The 26,232-nt window shown below is 32.7% G+C and overlaps 1 protein-coding gene and 1 long non-coding RNA gene across 2 annotated transcripts; both read right to left on the bottom strand.

The window, feature by feature from the left end:
- Positions 1-851: 851 nt before the first annotated feature.
- On the bottom strand, positions 852-4,562 carry LOC105324591 (nidogen). Its single transcript, XM_034464519.2, has 7 exons — positions 4,294-4,562; positions 3,312-3,526; positions 2,941-3,054; positions 2,615-2,725; positions 2,147-2,257; positions 1,517-1,627; positions 852-1,336 (listed from the first exon to the last, which is right to left on the bottom strand). Exons 1-7 carry the CDS (start codon positions 4,545-4,547, stop codon positions 1,227-1,229), a joined length of 1,026 nt encoding a protein of 341 aa, XP_034320410.2. The 5' UTR covers positions 4,548-4,562; the 3' UTR covers positions 852-1,226.
- A 685-nt stretch (positions 4,563-5,247) lies between these two features.
- LOC105324589 (uncharacterized) lies at positions 5,248-24,671 on the bottom strand. Its single transcript, XR_010713832.1, has 6 exons — positions 24,511-24,671; positions 21,453-24,007; positions 19,191-20,971; positions 9,055-12,835; positions 5,534-8,845; positions 5,248-5,262 (listed from the first exon to the last, which is right to left on the bottom strand). It is a non-coding gene; the product is annotated as an uncharacterized lncRNA (long non-coding RNA).
- Between the last annotated feature and the right edge of the window lie 1,561 nt (positions 24,672-26,232).

Here is a 26,232-nt window from a genome sequence, read left to right on the forward strand (position 1 = left end):
CCCGTAATTCAAAGTCGTTAAATGTACAAGCTATTCAAGAATTTTATGTACTAAGGATGTGTTACATCATAAAAATTAGTAAAAGATAACTTACCTGGCTCATCTCCACATCCGTCCTTCTGCAATGACGTCTCTTCTGAGGTTACTGCGCATCTGTATAGGGCTAACTGCGCATGCGTATGACGTATAAACCCCGCCACATTGTCCGAGAGATTTCTAATGATCTTGTCCGCGGACAACGTGGTGTCAAAGACGATTTACACTAAGACAAACTGCTTATGGGGTTAAGTGTCATACTTGATTTTTTGAACCCCTGAAGGTATTCTGTACACGTAAAAACAAAAATCTTGTGAGGTTAACCCCGCAAGCAATTATAACCCCACAAACACCAAAAATACTCACAAATGACCCCACTTGGAATACTGTGGAAGAACAGACAGACAGACGGACAGACGGACAGACGGACGACAGACAAAATGTGATCAGAATAGCTCACTTGAGCTTTCAGCTCAGGTGAGCTAAAAAGAGAAAGCATTGACTCAACAAAGCCGTAGTAATTTAAAAAACCGAAAAGCATAGACTAGATTTACAAGATAAATTCAAGAAACGTTAGACTTTAAAAGTTAACCGTAATAAGTTTGAAGAAAATTTGAATGTTGTTAGATCATTTAGAAAATAAGGTTTGCATCGTAAAACTATTTGGATTCCATAAAAATTGTAAATGTCGTCTTTATGGTTATATGATGCTCTAAAAAAACAACCAGACTTGTCATTCTTTTTATCAATTTTTCGATACAATTTATTTTTATCTATTAACGATCCTTTATTAAAACAGTTCATATTTTTTTTAATTGTTTTGAAATTTTATTATTCTGCTTTATATTCATACAAAGCTCTTTTATAAGGATATTTATTGCTTAACATACTGGGGAACATACCATGAAAAGTTATATATATATTTTGTACCAAATTTGGTCAACCTATAATACAATGGGCCAATGGTAGAACAAACATTGGCCGGTCTAGGCAAACACGTTGCCTCACTATGTAATTTTAATGACACATGACAACTTGTTAAACGTTTCTTAATATTGATTTCTTGTAATAAGTATTTATATACACTTGATACACATTTGATAAAAAAACTCATTATTGTGCAGAAATTGGCACATTTTTTTAATAAAGTCATGTGCTTTTATTTTAAGGTAAAAGCAAATAGATATGTATCATTGTATATAGAAACATCTGGTGTATGGATCACCAGCACATCCGGTGGTACATACGCATGCGCCGTTCTTACAAAGAGCATTCTTTCCGCAACGCCCTTCGCATGGCACTTAAATAAAAAGAAACAATGATTAGCTATGATCAGACAAAGACAGATGAGCAAAATATCAGAATGTTGTCGCATTATTAATCAAAGCTAAACAATACAATAGTCTACATCAGGTTTTCTTAGCAATTTTGAAACAAACTAATTACTCTCAATTTTGTTACATATTATGTGTATACTTACATGGATTGCAAGCACTGTTTGCGTTGCCATGGAAACCTCGATAACATTGACATTTAAATGTCCTCTTGTCGCAATAGGCATTTTTCCCGCAATGCCTTTTACAACCATTTCCTATTTTGAGGATAAGAATACTTACGCTTATTGATGAAATATGTGTGTTCATTTATTCATTTTATCACATGTTCAGGTCAATATGCAAAGAAATCTATTTTTTGTAATATGACACTATTTGTTCGCCATAATTAAACAATACGTAGCATTAAGTCGGATATATGACCTAGATACAAAGAGTAATAAAATCGTACAGTTGAAAAGTATAGAGTTATAATTGTAAATTATCTAACGCTTTTCATAAAGTATTTTTTTATAAATTCATTAGAATATGTTCAAAAATTAAATGTATGTTTGTTTAGCTATTTGTGTGCTTAAAATTGGTGCCATCTCTTTCAAATGTGTTGTGCCGTGTAAAACTATAATGTTAATCAAAAATTAACAAAAGACGTGGTACAAACAATTAGGATAGAGAGATTGTGATAAAAAAATCTCTTGATTTGCAATCAAAATTCATGAGATATCCAATTATGTTTTGTGTTTTAAAACTATGTCTTTATAAGAATAAAAACTACTCACGTGGTTTACATCCTATGACTGGATTAGGTCCTGTTCCTTTGACACACACGCATGCGTGGCGTTTCCTGTTACATACAGCATTAGGCCCACATCCGCCACGACATCCAGCCACTTAATGAAAAAAATTCATTTCAAATCATTGACTTCACACTATTCCTTCTTATGATATGAATGAACCAGTAAGCTAAACCCGCCTTCAGACAATAAGAGCTTATGATAACAAGAAAAAAACAACAGGTTTTCATATATAAACCAACTATAAAACTTTTATAAATTCATTAAACAATCACGATCCTTGTGGAGAGAGAGAGAGAGAGAGAGAGAGAGAGAGAGAGAGAGAGAGAGAGAGAGAGAGAGAGAGAGAGAGAGAGAGAGAGAGAGAGAAACAGACAGAGAGACAGAAACAGACAGAGAGACAGAAACAAAAATAGAGGAAAGAGAGATTGTGTGAAGGACATGTTGACTTACGGGACACACATTGGTAGTGAGGGTTACCGATGTAGCCTGGACGACATTTACAGAGACCTTGTCTTCTGTCACAAACAGCATTAACTCCACAACCGCGCCGGCACCGGTAACCTAGGATAAAAGGCAAACAACATTTAGATAAGAAAAATATTTTTAAAAAGCATAATGTGACACCACTTACATTTGTTTACAGACTTAAAAACGAGTTTCAAAAGGTACTTTAAACTTTTTTTCATTTATTTTTAATCAGCCTATGCAAAACCCCCTTTTTTAAAGGTTTTAATTGCAGCAATTTCGGATGACCTTCAGTTTGGTTTCACGTTTACCTGGGAAACAAGCCACCAACGGGTTTCCATAGTATCCCGGATTGCAAACACATTTTCCGGTTCCGGTGAGACAGCGAGCTCGGATCCCACATCTGTTCCCACACGGTCCACCTCCTTTAGTAATCAACATATTGGCACCAGTTATTTAAATAAATATACATGTAAGTTGTAAAGTTGAAAAAAAAAATACAATGCCAGAATTGGAATATATATCTCTCAAAAATAATCATGATCTAATCAATATAATAGCATTGACTTGGGTTGTTGTATACATTCTCTATAGTTTCATAAATATATAATGTGTTCGATTTTTTTTCTTCAGGATTTTGAATATGAATTGGGATATAGATACAACAATAACTGTTACGCACCTGGATGACAAACAGTAAGGGGATTCCCCTTGTAGGTGGGAAGACACACACAGGTGTGTCCCCCGAGACAGACAGCGTTCCGTCCGCACCTTCCGCCGCACCCATTGGGTAGGATGGGCGGCAGGTATATAGGGGGTAGTACAGGTCCAGTGTTGACCGTCCTGTGGATGATGGTGCTCCCCGGGAACGGCTGGACAGCACGGTTGTAATACACTCTACATGAAGCAATATTTACAGTAGACTTGAAAACATGCATTGTACTTATGTTTCACTGATATGTATTAAATACATATATTTTGTTCTTAAAGGGGCATGACGATGATTTTGTTCAAAATTATCAGATTAGATTAGATTTTATTGTTTACAATGCTTCAGTAAGGCATTTTTAATAGGCAACACAGAGTATAGTTTTCTGCATTGAGTTAAATGCGAGTTTTAGAGCTTACATTCTTTTGCTATTTAAAACAAAGCTGCTTTTGTTTACATTTTGAATATTGAAGTGAAAATTCAATTTTACACCAAAAAAGAACGCGTTAAACGTTAAAAACTATTAACTTTTACTTAAAGTTAATAAGAAGACAAATCATTTTCCTTATTGTTTATTGAACCTTAGTAAACAAAAACAGGGCACGAGCCTTGTTTACATGACAAATATTGTGAACCTTGTATCTTGCTTATATCTCTACGAATGACTCTTATATTTGATTTGATCAATAGAGATGTATTCCTAAAGCATTAAAAAAAATACAAACAGAAATCTTTTTTAACCAAAATCGTGACCAAATCCATAATTGAAGGAGGCTATGTAGTATACAAATTAACCGTTAAATTTGCCTTAAAATTCTACACTTAATAAATTTGGCCATAAACTGTTTGCTATAAAGTGAAGAAAAAATCCAAATATTTTAAAAATATAACTCTCTCTCTCTCTCTCTCTCTCTCTCTCTCTCTCTCTCTCTCTCTCTCTCTCTCTCTCTCTCACCTGTGGCCGTATCGCCTGGAATACACCACACGTCTTGATGAGGAGGTTGAGGACGGCCTGTTCTTCCTTTGTTGTCTTGTTTTCTTTTTTTGCTGTCTTGAGACCTTCACTGTCACTCTTTTATAAACCTTACGTCTGGTCCGCCACTGACGCTGGGTCACGTGGGGTTTGTGAACCGGACGTCGGCCATAACCGCCAACGCGTCTTACACGTATCCCGGCATGCACCCGTCTCTGACGTCTGTACACCCACATCAAGTGAGCTTTAGACTTATGATGTTGTAGGATAGAGATATGATGGATAATTAAAGGAACAGTTATTATGCTTACTCCAGTATTTCATACATATAAGATTATTTAGCACGATCAAGTGAATTTAAGGAAATAAAACAAAAACATAAAACATTTTTTGGTGGGGGGGGGGGGTGATAATTATTAACATACTTACGTATGCACCTACAAAAATCAAGGTTAGATAGATTATTATTTCGATACTTAGTTCAAAGTTTTTGACAAGATACTTTGCTTTGAATTTTACCTTCACTTTTGTCAACACAACATGATAGATAACACAGAAACAGGAAGACCGACAGAATGACTAAACGTAGAACCGTTCTGGTCGACATCGTCGTTGACTGCAAAGATTACGAAAATTGAAATTATAATAAAAAATTCTGTAAATATAAGAAAAATACCATATTACAGAATGAATATTTAATAAGACTTCCAACACTTTTACGTGTTCAAAGACTCGAAATATTTGTATATTTAATGAAACTTTCAGCGATGTGTTCAATGATATGGAAAATTGAATTGCTTGAATTAATATGATCACTTCATGCATTTATCGCAAATAGTTTTATCAAATCATTAAGTGAGAAAGACGTAATTATGAGCAGGTTTTATTTAAGTGAATGACAGTTTTAGAAAAATATTCACCACAAAATAAAGCTTTTGTGCACATATATTTCTACAAACCAAACGGCCGTGGTTATTTGCACCTGGAAAACTGAAAACTGCGGACGTATGGTTAAAAAATCTAAACTAGAAAGTAGTTAATCATGCATCCGTGTATTCTATACTTACACGTATTAAATGACCATAGTAGAACGCGTACTTAACTTTTATCGTAAATGTCTATTTTTACAGTATCAACTTGTTTTGCTTACTTTGGTTTCTTGGAATGTACCTCATTTACAAAGAATTTATATGCATTTAAAACAAATAACAAAACAACTTACTTATGTTATATGATCAGCCTTGCAATTTTGGTTAAAAAAAATCTACTGACACAAAGTAATTCACATCTCAAGGTTGAGACACATGAAGTCAATACTCATAAGTCTGTGCACGTTACGTGTGCAGCTGGTGATGGTGTTTTGGGAAACATCAAAGCAACAGGTGCGCATGTACAGCCAAAATGTAATGAAGTGGAAGTAAGATTTTGTGCATAATGGTTGATTAGAGAGACAGACATTTGGATTGACTAATAAAGGCTAATATATATTTGTTGTATATATACATTGACAAATCATGATCACGATATTATTTTCTAAAAAGCATAATGATAATTCTCTTAAACTATCGATGAAATTAAATAGTGAAAAAGTTTGCATTTTTTTTCTGCAGAAAGAATACAAGAATCAACGTAATTTTTTTTTTTAATTTGAGAACGTTGCCAAAGAATACATTATTTTGCTTTAATGTAAGCTGAAGACGTCAAGGAATTATACACAGGTATGGCGACATTCAGCAGCTTGTAGATACACCGTCGTCTGATTGACTGCCGAGCAAATATATCTACTAGTATTTCAATTTATATTTATTTACTTACATATTATCAGTTATAAAAAAATTGTTAAATGTCAGGCAAAGAAACGGCCAAAATCGAGCTATTCGATGTTTCTTGTATTCTAAAAGCTGACTAAGAAATCATTCAAGAGCAAAGAAATGAAACCTAAAACAAAACCAAAAAACACTCAAAAAAAACCGAAAAAAAAAACGGACTTTGATAATCAAAATGAATTTAGCACCCATGCTTTATCTCCGAATGACCGGGTAAGTACATATCCAAGTTCTAATGCTGGGTTATCAAAGACTATAATACAACATCTGAAAGGCGGTGTTACGGGGTGGATTTTATATCAGCCAGTTTTTTGAAAATCTCCATTTCTCTGTTTTGTAAATTAGAATATATCAAAATGTGTCTTACCTTTTATTTTAAGAAAGTTTTTTTGTAGTCAAGGGTTCAAAATTCAACACTAATACGTTTTCACTTTAATTATTTGACAAGTTGACATAACATCTGACAAGTCAACGTCATTTTCTGAGACTTATAATAGAATGATAATTTTCTTCATACCAATGGCTTTGTTTTTTCTGTCTGATAATCATGTTAAATTTTCAAATCTTTATGTCGACTTGTCATAAGTTATATAAATATGTCAGATCGTTATGTCATCTTGTCAGAAAATTATGTTTAACTGTCAGATCGTTATGTAATCTTGTCATATAATTATGTTAACTTATGAGATCATGAAGTCGACTTGTCAGATAATTATGTTAACTTGTTAGATCATGGTGTCGACTCGTCAAATCGTATGATGACAAATAAATGGCAGTTAGTGGCACGAACACGCATTGACAACAACATATTGAGTTTTTATTGTGAATAGGATTGTTTTCGGACAAGTCAACGTAAAGAGTTGACTTGTTAGCTGACAAGTTGACCAGATGTTAAAACAAATTCTTAAGGAAATTCAATGCTGCACCCTATGAGACTACCATGCAAGCATCCTCAAATAGTGTAAATAATAAACTGTTCATATGGCGATTCTCAGGTCAATTCTAAGGCCCAAAAAGGAGGCCATAGTTCATGATAGAGAGATACGAGTAAAAAAAAATATTCTTCTTGAGAACTACAATTATGATGCTACTTTTTTTATATATATATTTCTATGCAAGCATCCTCATTTCGAAATAAAATGGAAATTTTTTTTTTGATGTGAGCCATGTGGCCCATAAGCCTTTTGTTTCGTTTCTTTTTCGATTTGCACTTTACATATACCCTTTTGTGTCAGCTACTTGATTTGTCATTTGATTTCAAGTCAATATACTTCAAAACAGGAAGAGGTGCTATTCCACTCTTAATAAAGGAACGCGAACGTGCAGCATTCAGTTCAGCGTAGCCATTATAAACGGAAGTTAGAGTGGTAACCTTGAACAAATTCATAATTTTATAATTATGTATATCGCTTTTAATTACTGTCATTCTTTTTGGATAAACGTAGATGAAAACAGGCTTTATTACAAAGTTTGAAGTAAGTTTTAAGTTTCGCTGGGATTATAAATGATTCAAAATAAATTCGATCATGATAACAAGAAGATGGGGGGGGGGGGGGGGGGGGGGTCGTGTATCAATAACAGTTACTATTTGTGAATAAAAATAATGCATTACTAATTTTTTTCTCTAAAATCTAGAATCGATAACCGCCTTGGATAAATGTGTGATAAAAAATCAAAAACTCAAACCTTTATACATAACTTTTGTCGGAAAAAGTACATGTACCTGGGGAAAAATATGCCAAAATATGGCTAAGATTTAATATAATTCACTTGATTTCTAATCAACTTTAATAAAAACAGCTGTCGAATAAGGTATCTAAATTGCAATTGAATGACATTTACTTTTGTATCATTTGAATTCGCTGGGGCCAATTTTAGTGGATTTTGAGTTTTTTGCTTATTCGTGGGGAGGTATTTTCCTGGATGCGTCGGTTTTTAGGTTTAAAATAAAAAAAAAATAGTTCTTTCAATTTTGTTTATGTGAAAGATGCACATTCGTGGGGTGGATAACCCACAGATATCACCAAAAAAAGTGAAAATCAAGCCGGGAGGTACATTTCTCCGCACATGGTATCAATATTCACGCCGCCAGTTTTTCATCCTGGTGGTTAATTATGCCTAACATACGATGATTTTTAACGTGGAAAAGGTAAAAGCCAGGTCTCTTATTTCATGCAAAGATGATTGGTTTTTTTTAAACGATGGAATATACGCTCATAAAAAACTCACAAACTGTCAAAACTTGAAATATATCAACAATCGAAAAAATTGTGATATAAATGTTGTTCAGATAAAAACATGCTCATCAGATCTAAAAATTGTGTTTCAATTAGTTGCATTTGAAGATTCCTCGAAAAAAAAAATATTTATAGAGGAAAACGAGAAACCGCAGAAAAACACAAATTCATTGTTGAAGACGGACTGTTTTAACTACTGAGAATCTATAAAGAAAACACAACATAAACACACTTTAAAAAAATTTATGGGTAGAAATACCAAATAAGCAATAGATAAATGATGCAATAATATGGGTCCTTAATTCACCACTTCATTCTTGGGTGTTGCCGGGACAATATATCACGTATTCGTTCTTTGTTGTCACTATCTCCCCCCACCCCGAGGTCTTGGTCTAGGTAAACGACGAATCGGCCCAGTGTTGACAATGCCATCTCGTCTGCTTGTAGGATATTTCACTATTCTATCATCCCCTAAAAAATTCAATCAATCAATAAAATATTTTATTACAGTCGTGTTTACGGACGATTTTTGAATACTTTGACTGATACAAATTTCTTTACATAGTCATATTAGGCACATGTACAAAAACACACTTTTCATCAAACAAATAGTAATATTTTACAATAACAAAGGAAAACATGACACGCCCCTTTGTATGGTTTAAAAGTACTTTTCTTACCTCCAGACTGTGTTAACACACTCCCTAAATTTCCTTCCACACAATTATGAGTCAGCAACATCCCCACAGAGAGCAGGAGTAAAACTTTGAACCGCCAAGTGATCATGGCTGAAGGCTAGCGAACAAATGGAGATAGAACACTAAACAATGGCGATTTAACATCAGTTCATGTGACGAAAAATTCCCCCGAATATTTTATCACGAGCTGTACTTGTCAACAGGAAAACGACACTAGGTCATCAGCAGCAGCGCTTTTTTTTCGATTTAAACTAGAGGAACTGTTGTCGATTGTGCACTCTATGGATTCATTAGAATTCGTTGTGTCTCAATTGTCGTAGTATTTTAGTGAAGTAGGTTCTTCCCCATCCTCGATGAAAACAAATTTTGAAAGAGTTAGTGTTCTTACAGTAACTAAATCAAAGTACTGAAGTACTGACGGGAGTTGATTTTATCGATTATCATTTATTTTGAAATCAACTTATCTTGCATGGCAATTAGTTTCTAGTCTGTATTTGAATTACGCACTTTTTTATAATATGAAGTTTTTACTTTGCCGACAAGAATTTCTAAAAAACCCATATGAATCATGTTGTAATAATGTTGTAATATTTAAAGATAGATTTCAAACTATGGCAGTTCTAAAAATTGTATGGATCCAAGCACTTTTGATATCGAACTCTTAGTCTCGTTCAACAAGACGCTCGGCTGTCACCGTTAATCTCCGACAAGCAAGAGAGTCTCTATGATTGTCGGAGATTTACGGAGACAGCCGAGCGTTTGGTTGGTTACTATGGCGTAAGAATACATGAGACTGTAAAAATATCTAAATTGTTTGTATGATGTAAAATCAAACTATTTACAAAGTGTGTGTTGATAAGTTTCCATGAAAAACAATGCTTCATATTTTTTCTATTATTTTCGAGAACTAAGTCTTGTAAGCGATGATGATTTGTGCTTAGATCCAAACACTGTTTCACTTTCGGTTTGCCAGAGTAACTGGATAGGAGAGTTGATTAAAATCAACTCACAAAAATGACGCATCCTTAAAATAATGTCCCCTAGAATAAGCTATAATCCACAAAAATAAGGAAAAAAACCATGAAATTTTGCTTCCATGAGATTTCAAATGATTCCACTGTTTATGAAAAAAAAACAGTTTAAGTAGAAATATCGAGTAGCGTTCCTGTTAATTGATTAATAACAATACAATTTGATTTGTTTTGCTAAAAATGCGAAAAAAAAAACCAGAACACTAAGTGTTCATTTAAGGTAGCTTTTCCCGTTTTAAATTTATCTGAAAAATACAAGTAACATTGCTTTTAATCAACTGAAAAACAACTCATGAAAAAGAAAATCACAAACAATCGTGATAAAATTAGATCAATTTAACAGTACAACTTATGCAAAATAATACTCTTATATATCCTTTTGACAAAAAATGTGTATTTTTATGGATGAGATGCAGTTAGATAGGTTGAACATCCAACGGGTTGTAAGCCTGGTCGACGTACGGAAATGCTATATAAGCTATGTGGGCACTACAACTAGGTTCTGAAAAATGTTTTTCTGTCCATCTTGCTTTTCTGGTCTTTGCTAAACGTTTCAATCTCTCTCCCTTTGAAGGTTTACAAAACTATCTGTTCTATCGCGCCATTACTGCATCACCGGATATTAAGCTTGCCGTGTAAATTTCGAACCGAAACATGTCAATCCAGAACAATATTCCGCATCAGTATCGGTTTTGACTTTTATAACTATTTATTACGTGGAGATACCCGTGAATTACTTTAAGCATAAACTGTATCTAAATATTTATAGCTTCAACCATCTATGTTTATAACCTAGACTAAAATGTCATTGTTTTAATGCTTTATACAAGTCACCATGCATTCTATATACACAATTTAATGTTATCCATACCATCCAATCGGCTATGCGCAGTAAAAGTAAAGATGATAAAATAAAAAGCCGCCTCCAATTACACTGTAATAACTATTTTTTTTTTTTTAAATGAAACCAATTCCGGTTTAGTTTGAGCACAAACATTTGCAAGAGACAATATATAAATATTTGACTATTTTATATAATTCAAGAATATGATTGAATTTATAAAAGGATTTTCATATTTTTCGGTCTTCTTAAAACTAGATTGAAATGAACGTATATTATGTATGATGCAACTTCCTGGATGGTGCTGAGCCTGTTTGTCAACATGTGAAACCCACGTGTACTTGGGGGTAGGTATGTTTACTCTCAATTATCTCTCTTAGAAGCCGCATAAGGCGTTATTATTTTATTGAAATTTTTCTTGAAGCAGTTAACTAAAATTTCTCTTTCATCAATTATATGCTGAGAGTATTGTTAATTAATTAACTGAATTAAAACTATATAGTAACATATAGTGAAATTAATTCCTTGTGTGAGAACTTAAACTGGACTTGTTCCTGTGGAAGATATTCACTTTTTCTTTGCTATTTAAATATTTCTTTTGTTTGTTTTTGTTTGTTGTTGTTTTTTTTTCGTCAAAGTGAAATATCGAAAGTCACAGTAAGCGTAATTTTGAAACGGATTTATGTATAATTAACAAACGCAATGTGAAATCTCTGGTATATGACATTATTGCATTCTGAAGGACCTGTGTTCGAAGTACCTTAGTAGAGACAGCACGTGTCCCTGATACAATAATACTCCTAAAACATTTATACGTTTGACTCAAGGACAAAGTTTAATAGGGCTACAGTAAGTTCAAAAATTTTTAAAGCACAATAGTTAAGGGCAAAGTTTTTTTTATAGATGTATAACTTTATGCACCATCGGTTTGTGATACAAGTGAAAGTGACATATACCAATAGTTGGTAAATGTGTTTGCTTATTAAAACAATACAGATTGTTAAGTGTTTAATTTTGAAAATAATAGTAATAAATCGAAATAATATTCGTAATTTTTCATTAAAAAAGGCAGTGTTCGGTGTTGATACGAATTCCTAGCATTTCATGTTTTCTTAATATCTTTTTTTAAAATGTCATGTACAAATAAATATTTTATATTTTTAACAGCAAATATTCTCGTTTTTCTTGTTGATCTTTTTAAGCAATAAAAAGATGGAGTAGTTTACGGTTTATAAACAGAGAAACTTTTTATAAAAAAGCGTTTACTGTTTCAAACCATTGTATATCGTATAAAACAAATAAATGTTGAATTCCTTGCTTATAATTTAATTTTTTTACTCTTCGTTGTAGATAAAAACGGTCATTTGACCTTTAAAATGACGTAAAATTATACAAAATTCAAATGTAACGTCAGGCGTATTAATACGTTTTTGACGTTATTTTTACTATGACGTAGGCAACAATCTTTACACGATATAAAATATTTTTTTAGCCAATCAGAAAGCGCGTTACAACCAGAATTAGATTATTTATTGATAAATATAAAATCGAACTAAAAAAAATGAAAACTTAAGACACGAATTGCCAAATAAGCTTTAAGTATACATAGTTATTCACGAACAAGAGACTATAACCCACAGTCATAAAATAAGGTATGTTCTGAAGTGTATTGCCGACTGTGTCCAAATTGATCTCTAGATGAAGTCCAACATCCAAAAAAATCACTGTAAAATGGCCTTTTCTATCAAAGTTTCCCTGCCGAGTCTTCCAGCTATTATACGTCGTCCAGGTCTTCGTCCGGGAAAACGGGGTACGAGTGGACCCACAGGAAAGATACCTCCCATCCTTGACTCCACATCCTCTCTTCTGTTAAGGATTGACCTTATGCTATCTAATTAAAAAAAAATAATTAAAACAAACTGGTTTGAAATCTCAATTGTTATTTGTTATATTAACGATACAATATCAAACCTAATGCTTGTTTTCGACCTCATCGTGCAGTAAATGTTTCGTATTTGTGTTTCATAATATGTTAGCTTTGCCACTTGCTATTGCAATCTGTCGAGTTTTATAAATTCCTAAAATGACGACTGTGTGTTCTCGTAGACAGCAAGTAATAAATAAAGTAAGTGTTTTCTATATTCGTCGAGCACCCACATTGCTTGAGTAGTTTGATATTGAAGAGAGAGAAATGAAAAATGTACGTAAATCAAATTATCGGGCCAGTTTCAAATATGTAATAATTAAAAGACTATCTGTAATGCAATGTATTGTCAAAGGCATATTTCAAATATTACAGGAATTGGTAATTGTTATTATCGATAAAAGGAATTATCAATCGTTATTCAAATCAATTAAGAACTGCTAAAAAATATTACACTCCGGGAAGGGGGGGGGGGGTGTTTCACACATACCTTGACTAGGGTTATATTCCACATTACCGTCAACTTGACACACGGTCAATAGAACCCCAAAAGTAAGCAGACAAAAATAAAACCTAGCAGGCATCATCTTAGGCAGTCAGCATTACAATGAAAAGAAACAGCAACTGTTCAGCATTTCATTTATTAATCACAAGTGTTTGGGATTTGCTACTTGATATTTTACGTCTACACTGTATAACTTGTCAACAGGAAAAAAAACAACAGTTGTTGTTTCTTAATCGATAAACAAGAACTTTCTACGTGTTAAGTTTAATCCTTTTAACATAAAATGAGGAGAGGAAAGGCTTGTTTATTTTAACCCGTGTCGATTGACCTGATTTAGTACCAATAGTTGATTACTACAGAGAAGTGCCTATGGAAACCATATATCTTAGATACTCAGTATCTAACAGAAATACGTTTAGTAGTAATATTAATGTAATGGTCAAGTCATTTTGATAAATAAATATATAAATAACGCAGTTAAATCAATTAAGTATAGGTTTTTTCTTTCCCTTTTATTATTTTTTTGTTTGGCAACATATGACAGAGTGAATTGTTATATGCCCGTAAATCAAGCTCGTACGGTTCGTTATTGGATTCAGATCATTTCTAAAGTAGCAGTAATTTTTTTTTTTTAAATGACACATTGAGTATAATAAAATAGATATGCCTGTTTGGTATGGCAGCAGTTGAGACAGACACTCCTCGTAAACTGGTGTCACCTCCGTTTTGCGTCTGTTGACAATGGTTTTCTCGGGAATGTCGATTTCGACGGTTGCCCTCCTAAACAGGCAGCATTTTTACATGTAAAATAATGAAAATTTCGTGATTGTGTTTCACTATATTTTAGCTTTGATTTTGCTCTGTATTGCAACCTGTCCAGTTTTAGATATGATTAAAATGATGGCGGTACCTTCCCGTATACGGCCAGTAATAAAAATAGTAAGTGTTCCTATATTCGTCGAGGACCACAACTGCTTGTATATTTGTACATTGAAGAGAGAAATATGAAGGAAATACGAAATTCAAGTTATAATGGGCCATTTTTATCAATAAAAAAAATGGTAGACAATCTATAATGCAATGTGTTATGAAAGGCACATTTTAAACAATAGAGGAATCGGTAATTTATAATCGATCAAAGGATTCCACACCTACCTTGTCTAGGGTTATTTTCCAAATTTCCGTCAACTTGACATACGGTCGAAAAAATCCCAAAAGTAAGCATTAAAAATAAAACCTTATAGACACCCTCGCAGGCAGTCAGGATTACAATAAAAATAAACATCGACTGTATTAACAAAAATCGACTTCTTATGGGAACCATATAACTAACCTAAAAGTGTCGGTATCCAAGAGAAATACATTCAGTAGCTATATATTGAAGTAATATTTGATTCATTTTGATAAACAAATGTTAGCCATTCTTGGATTGATGTGTTTAAGAATCCAGTAAACATTATTAACTCCGCTATTTTTTTTACTTCTTTTTTGTTTAGTCTGATGTAGGACAAATGTACATACGCACAGTAATGTAACATACTTTATCGTACAAAAGACGGTTGATATTGAATTTTATATCCTTGGAAAACCAAATCTCTTAATTCCATAACCTGATATGATTTGTCAATGCTTATTGCATTTATTTAAAATTTATACTCAGACATATAGTACATGGATATCCATTTACATATGAGTACAAACTTCTGTTTATCATTTATATATTCATCGCATATCTAAGGCAGTAGATGCGGACTGAAGGGTTTAGTTTATTTTTAATTACAGTAATTACTAGTCTACCGCAGTCTTGGTTGCATTTGCTGTAAACTTCATTGTTGAAGGATCAATGAAAAGGCGAGGAGTATCGCAAAACATTATCGGATGGATTTCATGCAAAAATTTCAGCTGATATGACAGTTATAAATGGATCCAAGATGGCGGCAATGTGTACCTTGTGTATTATTTTGCTGAGTGTTCATATTTTTGTTATGTGGGAATATATGAAAACGTCAAATGCCAGTGTATGCACTAGAATAAGTAAAAAAAAAAAGTAAAGTATATCACAAATGTAAGACACAGTTTATTGCTAAAAAGAATTTGATTGGAATAACATGTGACGACATAGTTAAATATGAAATAAAACCAAAATCTAATTAAAATTGAAAATAGATTGGTTAGTTTGTAATCAAAATGTCCAACTACATTATAGAAGAACATGTGTAGGATTTTCGTCTGCATCAAGATTTCACAGAAAACAGATTGTGTCGTCAGAAGCATCTTGTAGATTGGGTTGTTTTATGGCCATCGATCTCAAGGGGTTTTGTGGTACAGAACTTTGTTGTTGTAAATTATTTTTCGAAAATGTGTTCAGCATACAAAAAGGTGATATTTGATTGGCAATTGGAGCCTTCGTATAATTACCATTGACATTACAAATCACTATACAGCTTCCGGGGTGTACCCTATGGTCTTGGTCGCCGCGTCCGACGAAACAGTCCATCAACTCCGAAAATACCATTATTTCTTATCATGGGATTCTTAATTTCAGCTCTATGAATATCTGGAATAATTCAAAATGTAATCCGTTGGTACGTTTTATGATAAAGAACTTAAAATATAAATATATATATAAATATACATTTATAAGTGATCATTGAACTGGATGCTACATTTATGACTTTCATTTGCATTGTTGGTACAATGTAGATCGTAAAATGTACATCATCAAAGTATCGTGGTATTTCAGAAACAAGAAATGAAAATGGTTCGGGCTAATAGTTTGTTCTGCTTCTGAATGCCTTTTATTCTTCAAAACATGTTTTTGAATGTCATGTAATATTCCAAAACAACCTATCCAGAGTTCTGAGACTATTTCACAACATTTAAACAATTCTTTTCTGCTTCATATTGAAATATTTAATTACTATGTAATAATATTTTTAAAATAATTATGGAAAAGGTTATTGTTGCTTTCGAGGGAGAAAACAAAATCATATTCTTAAATACAGCTTTAATAAGTACAGTTTAATTTGTAACCAATAAGATTAAACTGACAAGTAAACGCAATATTACCATTAGCTTGAACTGCCTCATTGACCAGAACTCCTTCAGCTTGTTGAAGAGTCAGTAACATCCCAATCAAGGACACAAGAACAAAAAGCGTTTGAGGTTTCATTGTGAACGGCCGAGGTATAATAAAAGAAAAGAACAGACTTTGTCGATTTATAGTACTCAGCATGGGGGTTTTCATTGGAAAACCACAGGAAAGACGTAGAAGAAAGCTAATAAGTTGTTTAGATAATAAACAGCTTTGTAATTTTTTTTAATGAACTCGGATAAAGATATCTCGGAAGGTGTATGTGAGTCGTGTAAATTATCATTTCCTGTATTTATTAAAACAGTATAAGGATATAATGTTCTATAAAAAAAACACGACTTCATTTCTTTTATAAAATGGCCCATCCCTTTTAAGAGCAAACCAATGATTGGTTCGACTCAATACACCAATGGTCATTTATTTACAAGTGCGTATGCATGAACTGCTTTTTTTTTCAGATGGGAACCAATAAAACGTTAGAAGCATTTATTCTCATACAATTACATTTTTATCACTGTGAAACGTTGAAACGCTATTACTCATGTACTTTTATTATAAACTGATTAGATACGACAATCGGCGATATATATATATATATATATATATATATATATATATATATATATATATATATATATATATATATATATATATATATATAAATTAGTAAAAGAGTTTAGTATAATGAACTTAAAAAAAACATATATTGTGCGAAGTAACGCCATATATATTATGACGTGCAGTCGGGTCCTTTTGACGTGAATAAACATTTTGACGGCAGCATGATAAACTTGAATTGCATTTGCCTTTGTATGTCATAACTGGCAACCATTGTTTTTATTTTGCTGATAGAGGCCGTCACTCTCCGTTAACGTATTATGTGTAGTATGTACACTAAGTTCACTGAAATCTCGCTGACATTGTTAGACTTGATAATGACTAGATACAACATAAACACGTTTCCTGAGATTTTCTTTTAAAACAACAAACAGAGAGTTGATCAATAAAACATTTTTGCTTAAAATGAGTTTCGCAAATGTAAATACCAATAAGCGCTTGGAATACATTATAAACACGTGTGTATCGGAGACTTTAAAAACTGTATAAATGAATATTTCAATCTGTCGCGGCGGATGTCTTGCAAGGGATGATTCGAGTAATTCTATTATCATCTTCCATTTCACCATTAAAGTTATTGTGGCAACGCACTTCGAAAGAAATTACGCACTTTGAAATTTGTTTTGAAATTTAGGACCAAATCAACGCACTTAGAAAACTTTATCAAAGTGCATTAAATTTTGGACCAACTTAGCGTAATTTGAAAAAAAAATCAAAGTGCGTCATGAAGTTTTATTATTGAGGCACTAAATGCACTCGAGAAAATAAGTACAGATCACAAATTATGTAATTCAATTTCTAATTAGTATGATGATTTGTTAACACCAGTGAACAACATCTATGTAGTTTTTGGAAATCAAGTATTCAACAATTTGTTGGAATTCCATGGGTACCAATTGTGCCTCATTGTTAGCAGACCTATTTTTGTATTCTTGTAAAGTAGAATTTTTAAAAACCATGTACTTTAAAACTTTAATCACTCGCTGTGGCCTTCAACTCAACATTTAGGTATATTGACGACGTATTATCAACTAACAATTGTTATTGTCATACATACAGCTGTACATCGACTCGATATATCTCAGTGAACTCGAAATAAAAGATACCACTGAGTCTGCGTCATCTATTTCATATTTAGAGATTATACTGGAAATGGACATTGATGGTAACAGAACAACAAAACTTTATCATAACTTGATGACTTCAATTTTTCTAGTCAACTTTCCTTACTTATGTAGCAGTATACCTTCATCACCTGCATATGATGTTTTTGTCTCTCAGTTAATTCGATACACCAAAGCATGTTTTTCGCATGAACAGTTTCTAAGACAAGACAAGCTATTGACAAACACGTTGATAAAACAGGACTAACAACTGTATCGTTTGAAGTCATCTTTTTATAAGTTCTATGGTCGGTACAGCAAATACAATCCTCCACTGGGTCGCATGCTGACTGACGTTTTTCATACTAATTGTTAGACCAAAATTAATCTCATAATATTCTACAGACTTTTCCAGTTTTTTCCCCAATTACGACAAAGAGCACACGGCTCTACCCACCATACAATAGAGTGCCTGTTCCATACGCTGTACCATATGCAGATCCATACCAAACTCCTATTCCATGGGGGATGATACCTCAGTATCCCTTTTACCCATACTAAATTATGAGTTATGTTATGAATTGTCCACCATGCGGTCCACCGTTGCAGTATCATCTAAACATGATGCCCCAGTATGGTGTTGCTCCAGCACAACCAATGGCACAACAACCAACACAAAATGATACAGTATGGGTTACAGCATCAGGTCAATGTTGCTCAACTACAGGATGGTAGTTTACCACCTACAGCTGCATATTTTATATAGGTTTTTTCTTTCCCCCTTTTTTTTTGCTTTGCGTGTAACAGAGCGAATTTCACTAAATGTTAGCTTTGCTTCTTGCTCTGTATTGCAATCTGTCGAGTTTTTAAAATGCTTAAAATGATTGTTGTACGTTCCCGTCTTCGGTCGGTAATAAAAATAGTAAATGTTTTGCTATATTCGTCGAGGACCCCAACTATCTGTATATTTGTAAATTGAAGATAAAAGGATAACATACCTACCTTGGCTAGGGTTATATTCCAAATTTCCGTCAACTTTACATACATGTACGGTCGAACAAATGTCAAAAGTAAGCAGACAAAAATAAAACCTAATAGGCACCATCTTAGGCAGTCAGCATTAAAATAAAAAGGAAAATAGACTGTATTTAAAAATATCGACTCCCTATGGGAACAATTTATTTAACCTAAAATTGTCGGTATCCAAGAGAAATACATTATGTAGTTATATTAAAATAATTTAATTCTGGTTGTAACGCGCTTTCTGATTGGCTAAAAAAATTATTTTATATCGTATAAAGAATGTGGCCTACGTCATAGTAAGACTAACGTAAAAAACGTATCAATACGCCTGACGTTACGTTTGAATTTTGTACAATCTTACGTCATTTTAAAGGTCAAATGACCGTTTTTATCTACAATGAAGAGTAAAAACATTAAATTATAAGCAATGAATTCAATATGTATTAGTTTTATACGATATAAAATGGTTTGAAACAGTTTACGCTTTTTTATAAACCGCTTCGCGGTTTATAAAGCGTAAACTGCCCCAAACCATTTTATATCGTATCAAACAAATACATATTGAATTCATTCCTTAAGTATTTGTCAATTCATTTGATGAACAAATATTGACCATTCTTGGAATGATGTGTTTAAGAATCCATTTAACTATGTAAAAAAAAATGTAAATGTAACATACTTTATCGTATAAAAGTCTTTTGATACTGAATTTTATCTCCTTGGAAAACCACATCTCTTAATAACATATCCTGAAATTCCATTTATTTGAAATATTGACTCAGACATATAGTACATGGAATTCTATTTACATATGAGAACAAACTTCCGTCTTCCCGTTATATAGTCATCGAATATCTATAGCAGTAGATGCAGAGTGAAGGGTTTTTTGGATTTTTTGAATTACAGTAATGACAAGTATACCGCGCAGTTTTGGTTGAGTTTTTTGTTAGTTTAATTATTAAGGAACCGATCAAAAGACGGGGAATATCGCAAAAAATTAACAGATGGATTTCACGCAAAAATTTTAGCTGATTTGACAGATATAAATGAAACCAAGATGGCTGCAATGTATACCTTGTGTATTATTTGGTTGAGGGTTCATATTCTTGTCATGGGGGAACATATGCAAATGTCAGATGCCAGTGTATGCACTAGAATTAGTAAAAGCATGTTCAATTGCGTAAAAAAAAATTAGACAACTAAAGTATATCATAAATATTAGACCCATTTTATTGCTAAAATGATTTTGATTGGAATACAGATAATAACATGTGACGACATAGTTAAATATGAAATAAAACCGAAAACTAATTAAATTTGAAAATAAATTGGTTAGTTTGTAGGCGCAATGTCCAACTACATTATATAACATGTGTAGGATTTTCGTCTGCATCAAGATTTCACAGAAAACAGATTGTATCGTCAGAAGCATCTTGTTGATGGAGTTGTTTAATGGCCATCGATCTCAAGGGGTTCTGTGGTACAAAGCTATGTTGTTATAAATTATCTATCGAAAATGTGTTCCGCATACAAAAGGTGATATTTGATGGGCAATTTGAACTTTCGTATATTAACCATTGACATTAAAAATCACTATACAGCTTCCGGGGTCTTCGCTATACAGCCTCCAAGGTCTTCGTTATACAGCTTCCGGGGTGTACACTATGGTCTTGGTCGCCGCGTCCGACGAATCGGTCCACCAACTCCAAAAATACCATTACTTCTTCTCCCGGGATCTTTCAATTCAGCTCTAGGATCAGCTGGAATAATTCAAAATGTAATCCGTTGGCAAGTTTTATGATAAAGAACTTAAAATATCAGTATATATCAATTAGTTATTATTGAGCTGGATGCTACATTTGTGACTTTCAATTGCTTCGTTTGTACAATGTAGATCGTAAAATGAACATCATCAAAATATCGTGGTATTTCAGAAACAAAAGAATGAGATGGTTTGGGCTAATAGGTTTTTCTGCTTCTGAATACTTTTTATTTTTAAAACATGTTTTTTGAATGCCATGTAACATTCCAAAACAACATATACTGAGTTTTGAGATTATTTCGCAACATTTAAAAAAATCTTTTCTGCGTCATATTGAAATATTTCGTTAAAATACTTATGCAAAAAGGTTATTGTTGCTTTAGAGAGAGAAAAAATCATATTCTTAAAGACAGCCTTAATGACTACAGTTAAATTTGGAAACCGAATAAGATTAGACTGACTAGTAAACGCAATATTACCATTAGCCTGAACTGCTTTATCGCCCAGAACTCCCTCAACTTGGTGAGGAGTCAGTAACATCCCAATCAAGGAAACAAGAACAAAAAGCGTTTGAGGTTTCATTTTGAACAGCCGTGGTATAATAAAAGAAATGAACAGACTATGTCAATTTATAGTAATCAGAGTGGGGAATTTCATAGAAAACCCCCAGGAAAGACGTAGAGGAAAGCTAATAAGTTGTTTAGATAATAGACAGCTTTGTAATTCTTATGAATGGAATCAGATAGAGATATCTCGGAATGTGTAAGGGAGTCGTGTAAATTATCATTTCCTGTATTTAGTAAAACAGTATAAGGATATAGTGTTCTATCAAAAAACACAACTTCTCTTCTTTTATAAAATTGCCTATCCCTTTTAAGAGCAAACGAATGATTGGTTAGACTCAATACACGAATTGTCATTTATTTACATGCGCGTATGCATGTACTGATTTTTCTTTTTTTCAGATGGAAAACAATAAAACGTTAGGAGCAGATATTCTCATACTTATTTCTCAAAACAATTACATTTTTATCACTGTGAAACGTTGAAATCAGCTTTTACTCATGTACTTTTATTATTAACTGATTGGATACGACAATCTGCTATATATATGAATTAGTAAAAGAGTTTAGTATAATGAACTTTAAAAAAACATATATTGTACGAAGTAACGCTATATATATTATGACATACAGTCGGGTCCTTTTGACATGAATAAAACATTTTGACAGCACCATGATAAACTTGAATTGCATTTGCCTTTGTATGTCATAACTGGCAACCTTCGATTTTATTTTGCTGATAGAGGCCGTCACTCTCCGTTAACTTTTATGTGTAGCGTGTCAATATGTTCACTGGAAACTCGCTGACATCGTTAGATTTGAGAATGAATATATACGACAAAAGCACGTTTCCTGTGATTTTCTTTTAAAACAACAAACAGAGAGTTGAACAATAAAACATTTTTGCTTAAAATGAGTTTTGCAAATGTAAATACCAATAAGCGCTTGGAATACATTATAAACACGTGTGTATCGGAGACTTTAAAAACTGTATAATTGAAAATTTCAATCTTTCGCGGCGGATGTCTTGCAAGGGAGGATTCGAGTAATTCTATTATCATCTTCAATTTCACCATTAAAATAATTGTGGAAAAGCATTTAGATAAAAAATTACGCACTTTGAAATTTGTTTTGAAATTTAGGACCAAATCAACGCACTTAGAAATCTTTATCAAAGTGCGTTAAATTTTGGACCAACTTAGCGTAATTTGAGAAAAAAATTCAAAGTGCGTCATGAATTTTTATTATTGAGGCACGAAATGCACTTGCAGAAAATAAGTACAGATCACAAATTCTGTAATTGAATTTCTATTTTTTTTAAAGTATGATGATTTGTTAACACTAGTGAACAACATGTATGCGGTTTTTGGAAATCAAGTATTCAACAATCTGTTGGAATTTTCATGGGTACCAATTGTGCCTCATTGTTAGCAGACCTATTTTGTATTGTTGTGAAGTAGAATTTATTAAAACCTTGTACGTAAAAAAAAAAAATAAATCACTCGCTGTGGCCTTCAACTCAACATTTAGGTATATTGACGACGTATATAAAACACAGGACGAAAAACAATCTTTAAGCATGTCCTTAAAGGTGGCTTAAATGTGGCGAAAATGAGGCTTAAAGGATATACAATCTTTAAGCCAACTTAGGTTTTTTTTTAATTACAGTAATGACAAGTCTACCGCAGTCTTAGTTGCATTTGTTGTTAATTTGATTGTTGAAGGACCAATGAAAAGACGAGGAGTATCGCAAAAATTAGCCAATCGATTTCATGCAAAAATATCATCTGAAATGACAGTTATAAATGAATCCAAGATGGCGGCAATGTGTACCTTGTGTACTATTTGGTTGAGAGTTCATATTTCTGTCATGTGGTGATATATGCAAACGTCAAATGCCAGTGTATGCACTAGAATAAGTAAAAGCATGTTCAATCGTGTAAAAAAAATAGAGAACTAAAGTAGATCACAAATGTAAGACCCATTTTATTGCTAAAATGATTTTGATTGGAATACAGATAATAAAATGTGACGACATAGTTTTATATGAAAGAAAACCAGAATCTAATTAAAGTTGAAAATAAATTGGTTAGTTTGTAGCCGCAATGTCCAACTACATTATATAACATGTGTAGGATTTTCGTCTGCATCAAGATTTCACAAAAAACAGATTGTGTCGTCAGTAGCATCTTGTTGATGGAGTTGTTTAATGGCCATCGATCTCAAGGGGTTATGTGGTACAAAGCTTTGTTGTTATAAATTATCTTTCAAAAATGCGTTCAGCATACGAAAGGTGATATCTGATGGGCAATTTGAACTTTTGTATATTAACCATTGACATTACAAATCAATATACAGCTTCCGGGGTGTACTCTATGGTCTTGGGCGCCGCGTCCGACGAATCGTTCCATCAACTCCAAAAATACCATTACCTCTTTTCCATGAGATGTTTATTTTAGCTCTAGGATCATCTGGAATAATACAAAATGTAACCCATGTGTACGTTTTATGATAAATAACTTAAGATATCAATAATCATCAATTAGTTATTATTAAACTGAATGCTAAATTTATGACTTTCAATTGCTTTGTTGGTTCAATGTAGATCGTAAAATGTACATCATCAAAGTATCGTAGTATTTCAGAAACAAGAGAATGAGATGGTTTTGGCTTATTGGTTTTTCTGCTTCTGAATGCTTTTTATTTTTCAAAACATGTTTTTGAATGTCATGTAATATTACAAAACAACATATCCAGCGTTCTGAGATTATTTCGCAACATTAAAAAAAATTTGTTATGCTTCATATTGATATATTTTGTTATTGTGTAATAAGCTTTTTAAAATAATTATGCGAAAAGATTATTTTTGCTTTAGAGAGAGAAAAAAAAATAATATTCTAAAAGACAGCCTTAATGCCTTCAGTTAAATTTGGAAACGAAATAGGATAAGAATGACAAGTAAACGCAATATTACCTTTAGACTGAACTGCTTCATCGCCCAGAACTCCTTCAACTTGTTGAAGAGTCAGTAACATCCCAATCAAGAACACAAGAACAACAAGCGATTGAGGTTTCATTGTGAACGGTCGTGGTATAATAAAAGAAATGAACAGACTATGTCGATTTATAGTAATCAGTGTGGGGATTTTCATCGAAAAACCCCAGGAAAGACGTAGAAGAAAGTTAAGTTGTTTAGATAATAGAGGACTTTGTAATTCTTATGAATGGAATCGAATAGAGATATCTCGGAAGGTGTATGGGAGTCGTGTAAATTATCATTTCCTGTAATTATTAAAACGGTATCGGGATATAATGATCTATCAAAAAAACACAACTTCACTTCTTTTATAAAATTGCCTATCCCTTTTAAGAGCAAACGAATGATTGGTTCGACTCAATGCACGAATGGTCATTTATTTACATGCGCGTATGCATGTACTGCTTTTTCTTTTTTTCAGATGGAAAACAATAAAACGTTAGGAGCATATGTTTTCATACTTATTTCGTAAAACAACTACATTTGTATCACTGTGGAACGTTAATATCAGCTTTTACCCATGTACTTTTATCATTAACTAATTGGATACGACAATCTGCTATATATATGAATTAGTAAAAGAGTTTAGTATAATGAACTTAAAAAAACATATATTGTACGAAGTAACGCTATATATATTATGACGTACAGTCGGGTCCTTTTGACATGAATAAAACATTTTGACGGCACCATGATAAACCTGAATTGCATTTTCCTTTGTATGTCATAATTGGCAACCTTCTATTTTATTTTGCTGATAGAGGCCGTCACTCTCCGTTGACGTTTTATGTGTAGCATGTACAATATGTTTACTGAAATCTCGCTGACATTGTTAGACTTGATAATGACTATATACGACATAAACACGTTTACTGTGATTTTCTTTTAAAACAACAAACAGAGAGTTGAACAATAAAACATTTTTGCTTAAAATTAGTTTTCCAAATGTAAATACCAATAAGCACTTGGAATATATTATAAACACGTGTGTATCGGATACTTTAACAAGTATTCCTTTTAAAGGAATGATCGGCAATAATGATATATAGATAGCTAGAAGCAATCAACATGATCAGTTTGATGTAAAATAATTACAAAAGAACTGTATTTTTACAAAATATAGAATATTTTGAATCTGTACACCCTAATTTTATCATTATAAACCGTCAACAAGTTTAATTTTGAAATAAATTTGCGGAAAGCCGTTCGAAAACTCCTTGTCTAGTTTTACATTTTTAACGTAATTATTAAATGTTAATATATTTTCTTCTTCTTCAGAATACTGGGTAGGTCTCTTCAAAGAGCTTAACACGTATACAAAGAAAGAGTTGTATTAAAATAATTTAATGCGACTGAAAAACATTGAATGCCATCATAACTTGCTATTGAGGTCGCATTATAACGTAACCTTGATTATTCCTAGCTACTATTATGCAACATCAATAGATCGAGGTCAGTTCATGGAGCATCTTCTTATGATTGAGGTCAGATCATCAATGTCAACTGCATTACTGAATGAATCTTTCGATCGAAATTCTTACACGCGTGAGACAAAATGTGCATTCTTGAATTAACAGGTCGAACTGTATTTAATGTATGTTTGCATCTCTTAAGGTAAATGAAATGAAATAAAACTGAGTAAAATGTTATATAAATACT

This window comes from Magallana gigas, chromosome 1, assembly GCF_963853765.1.
Source record: "Magallana gigas chromosome 1, xbMagGiga1.1, whole genome shotgun sequence".
In the NCBI taxonomy this organism is placed as follows: Eukaryota; Metazoa; Mollusca; class Bivalvia; order Ostreida; family Ostreidae; genus Magallana; species Magallana gigas.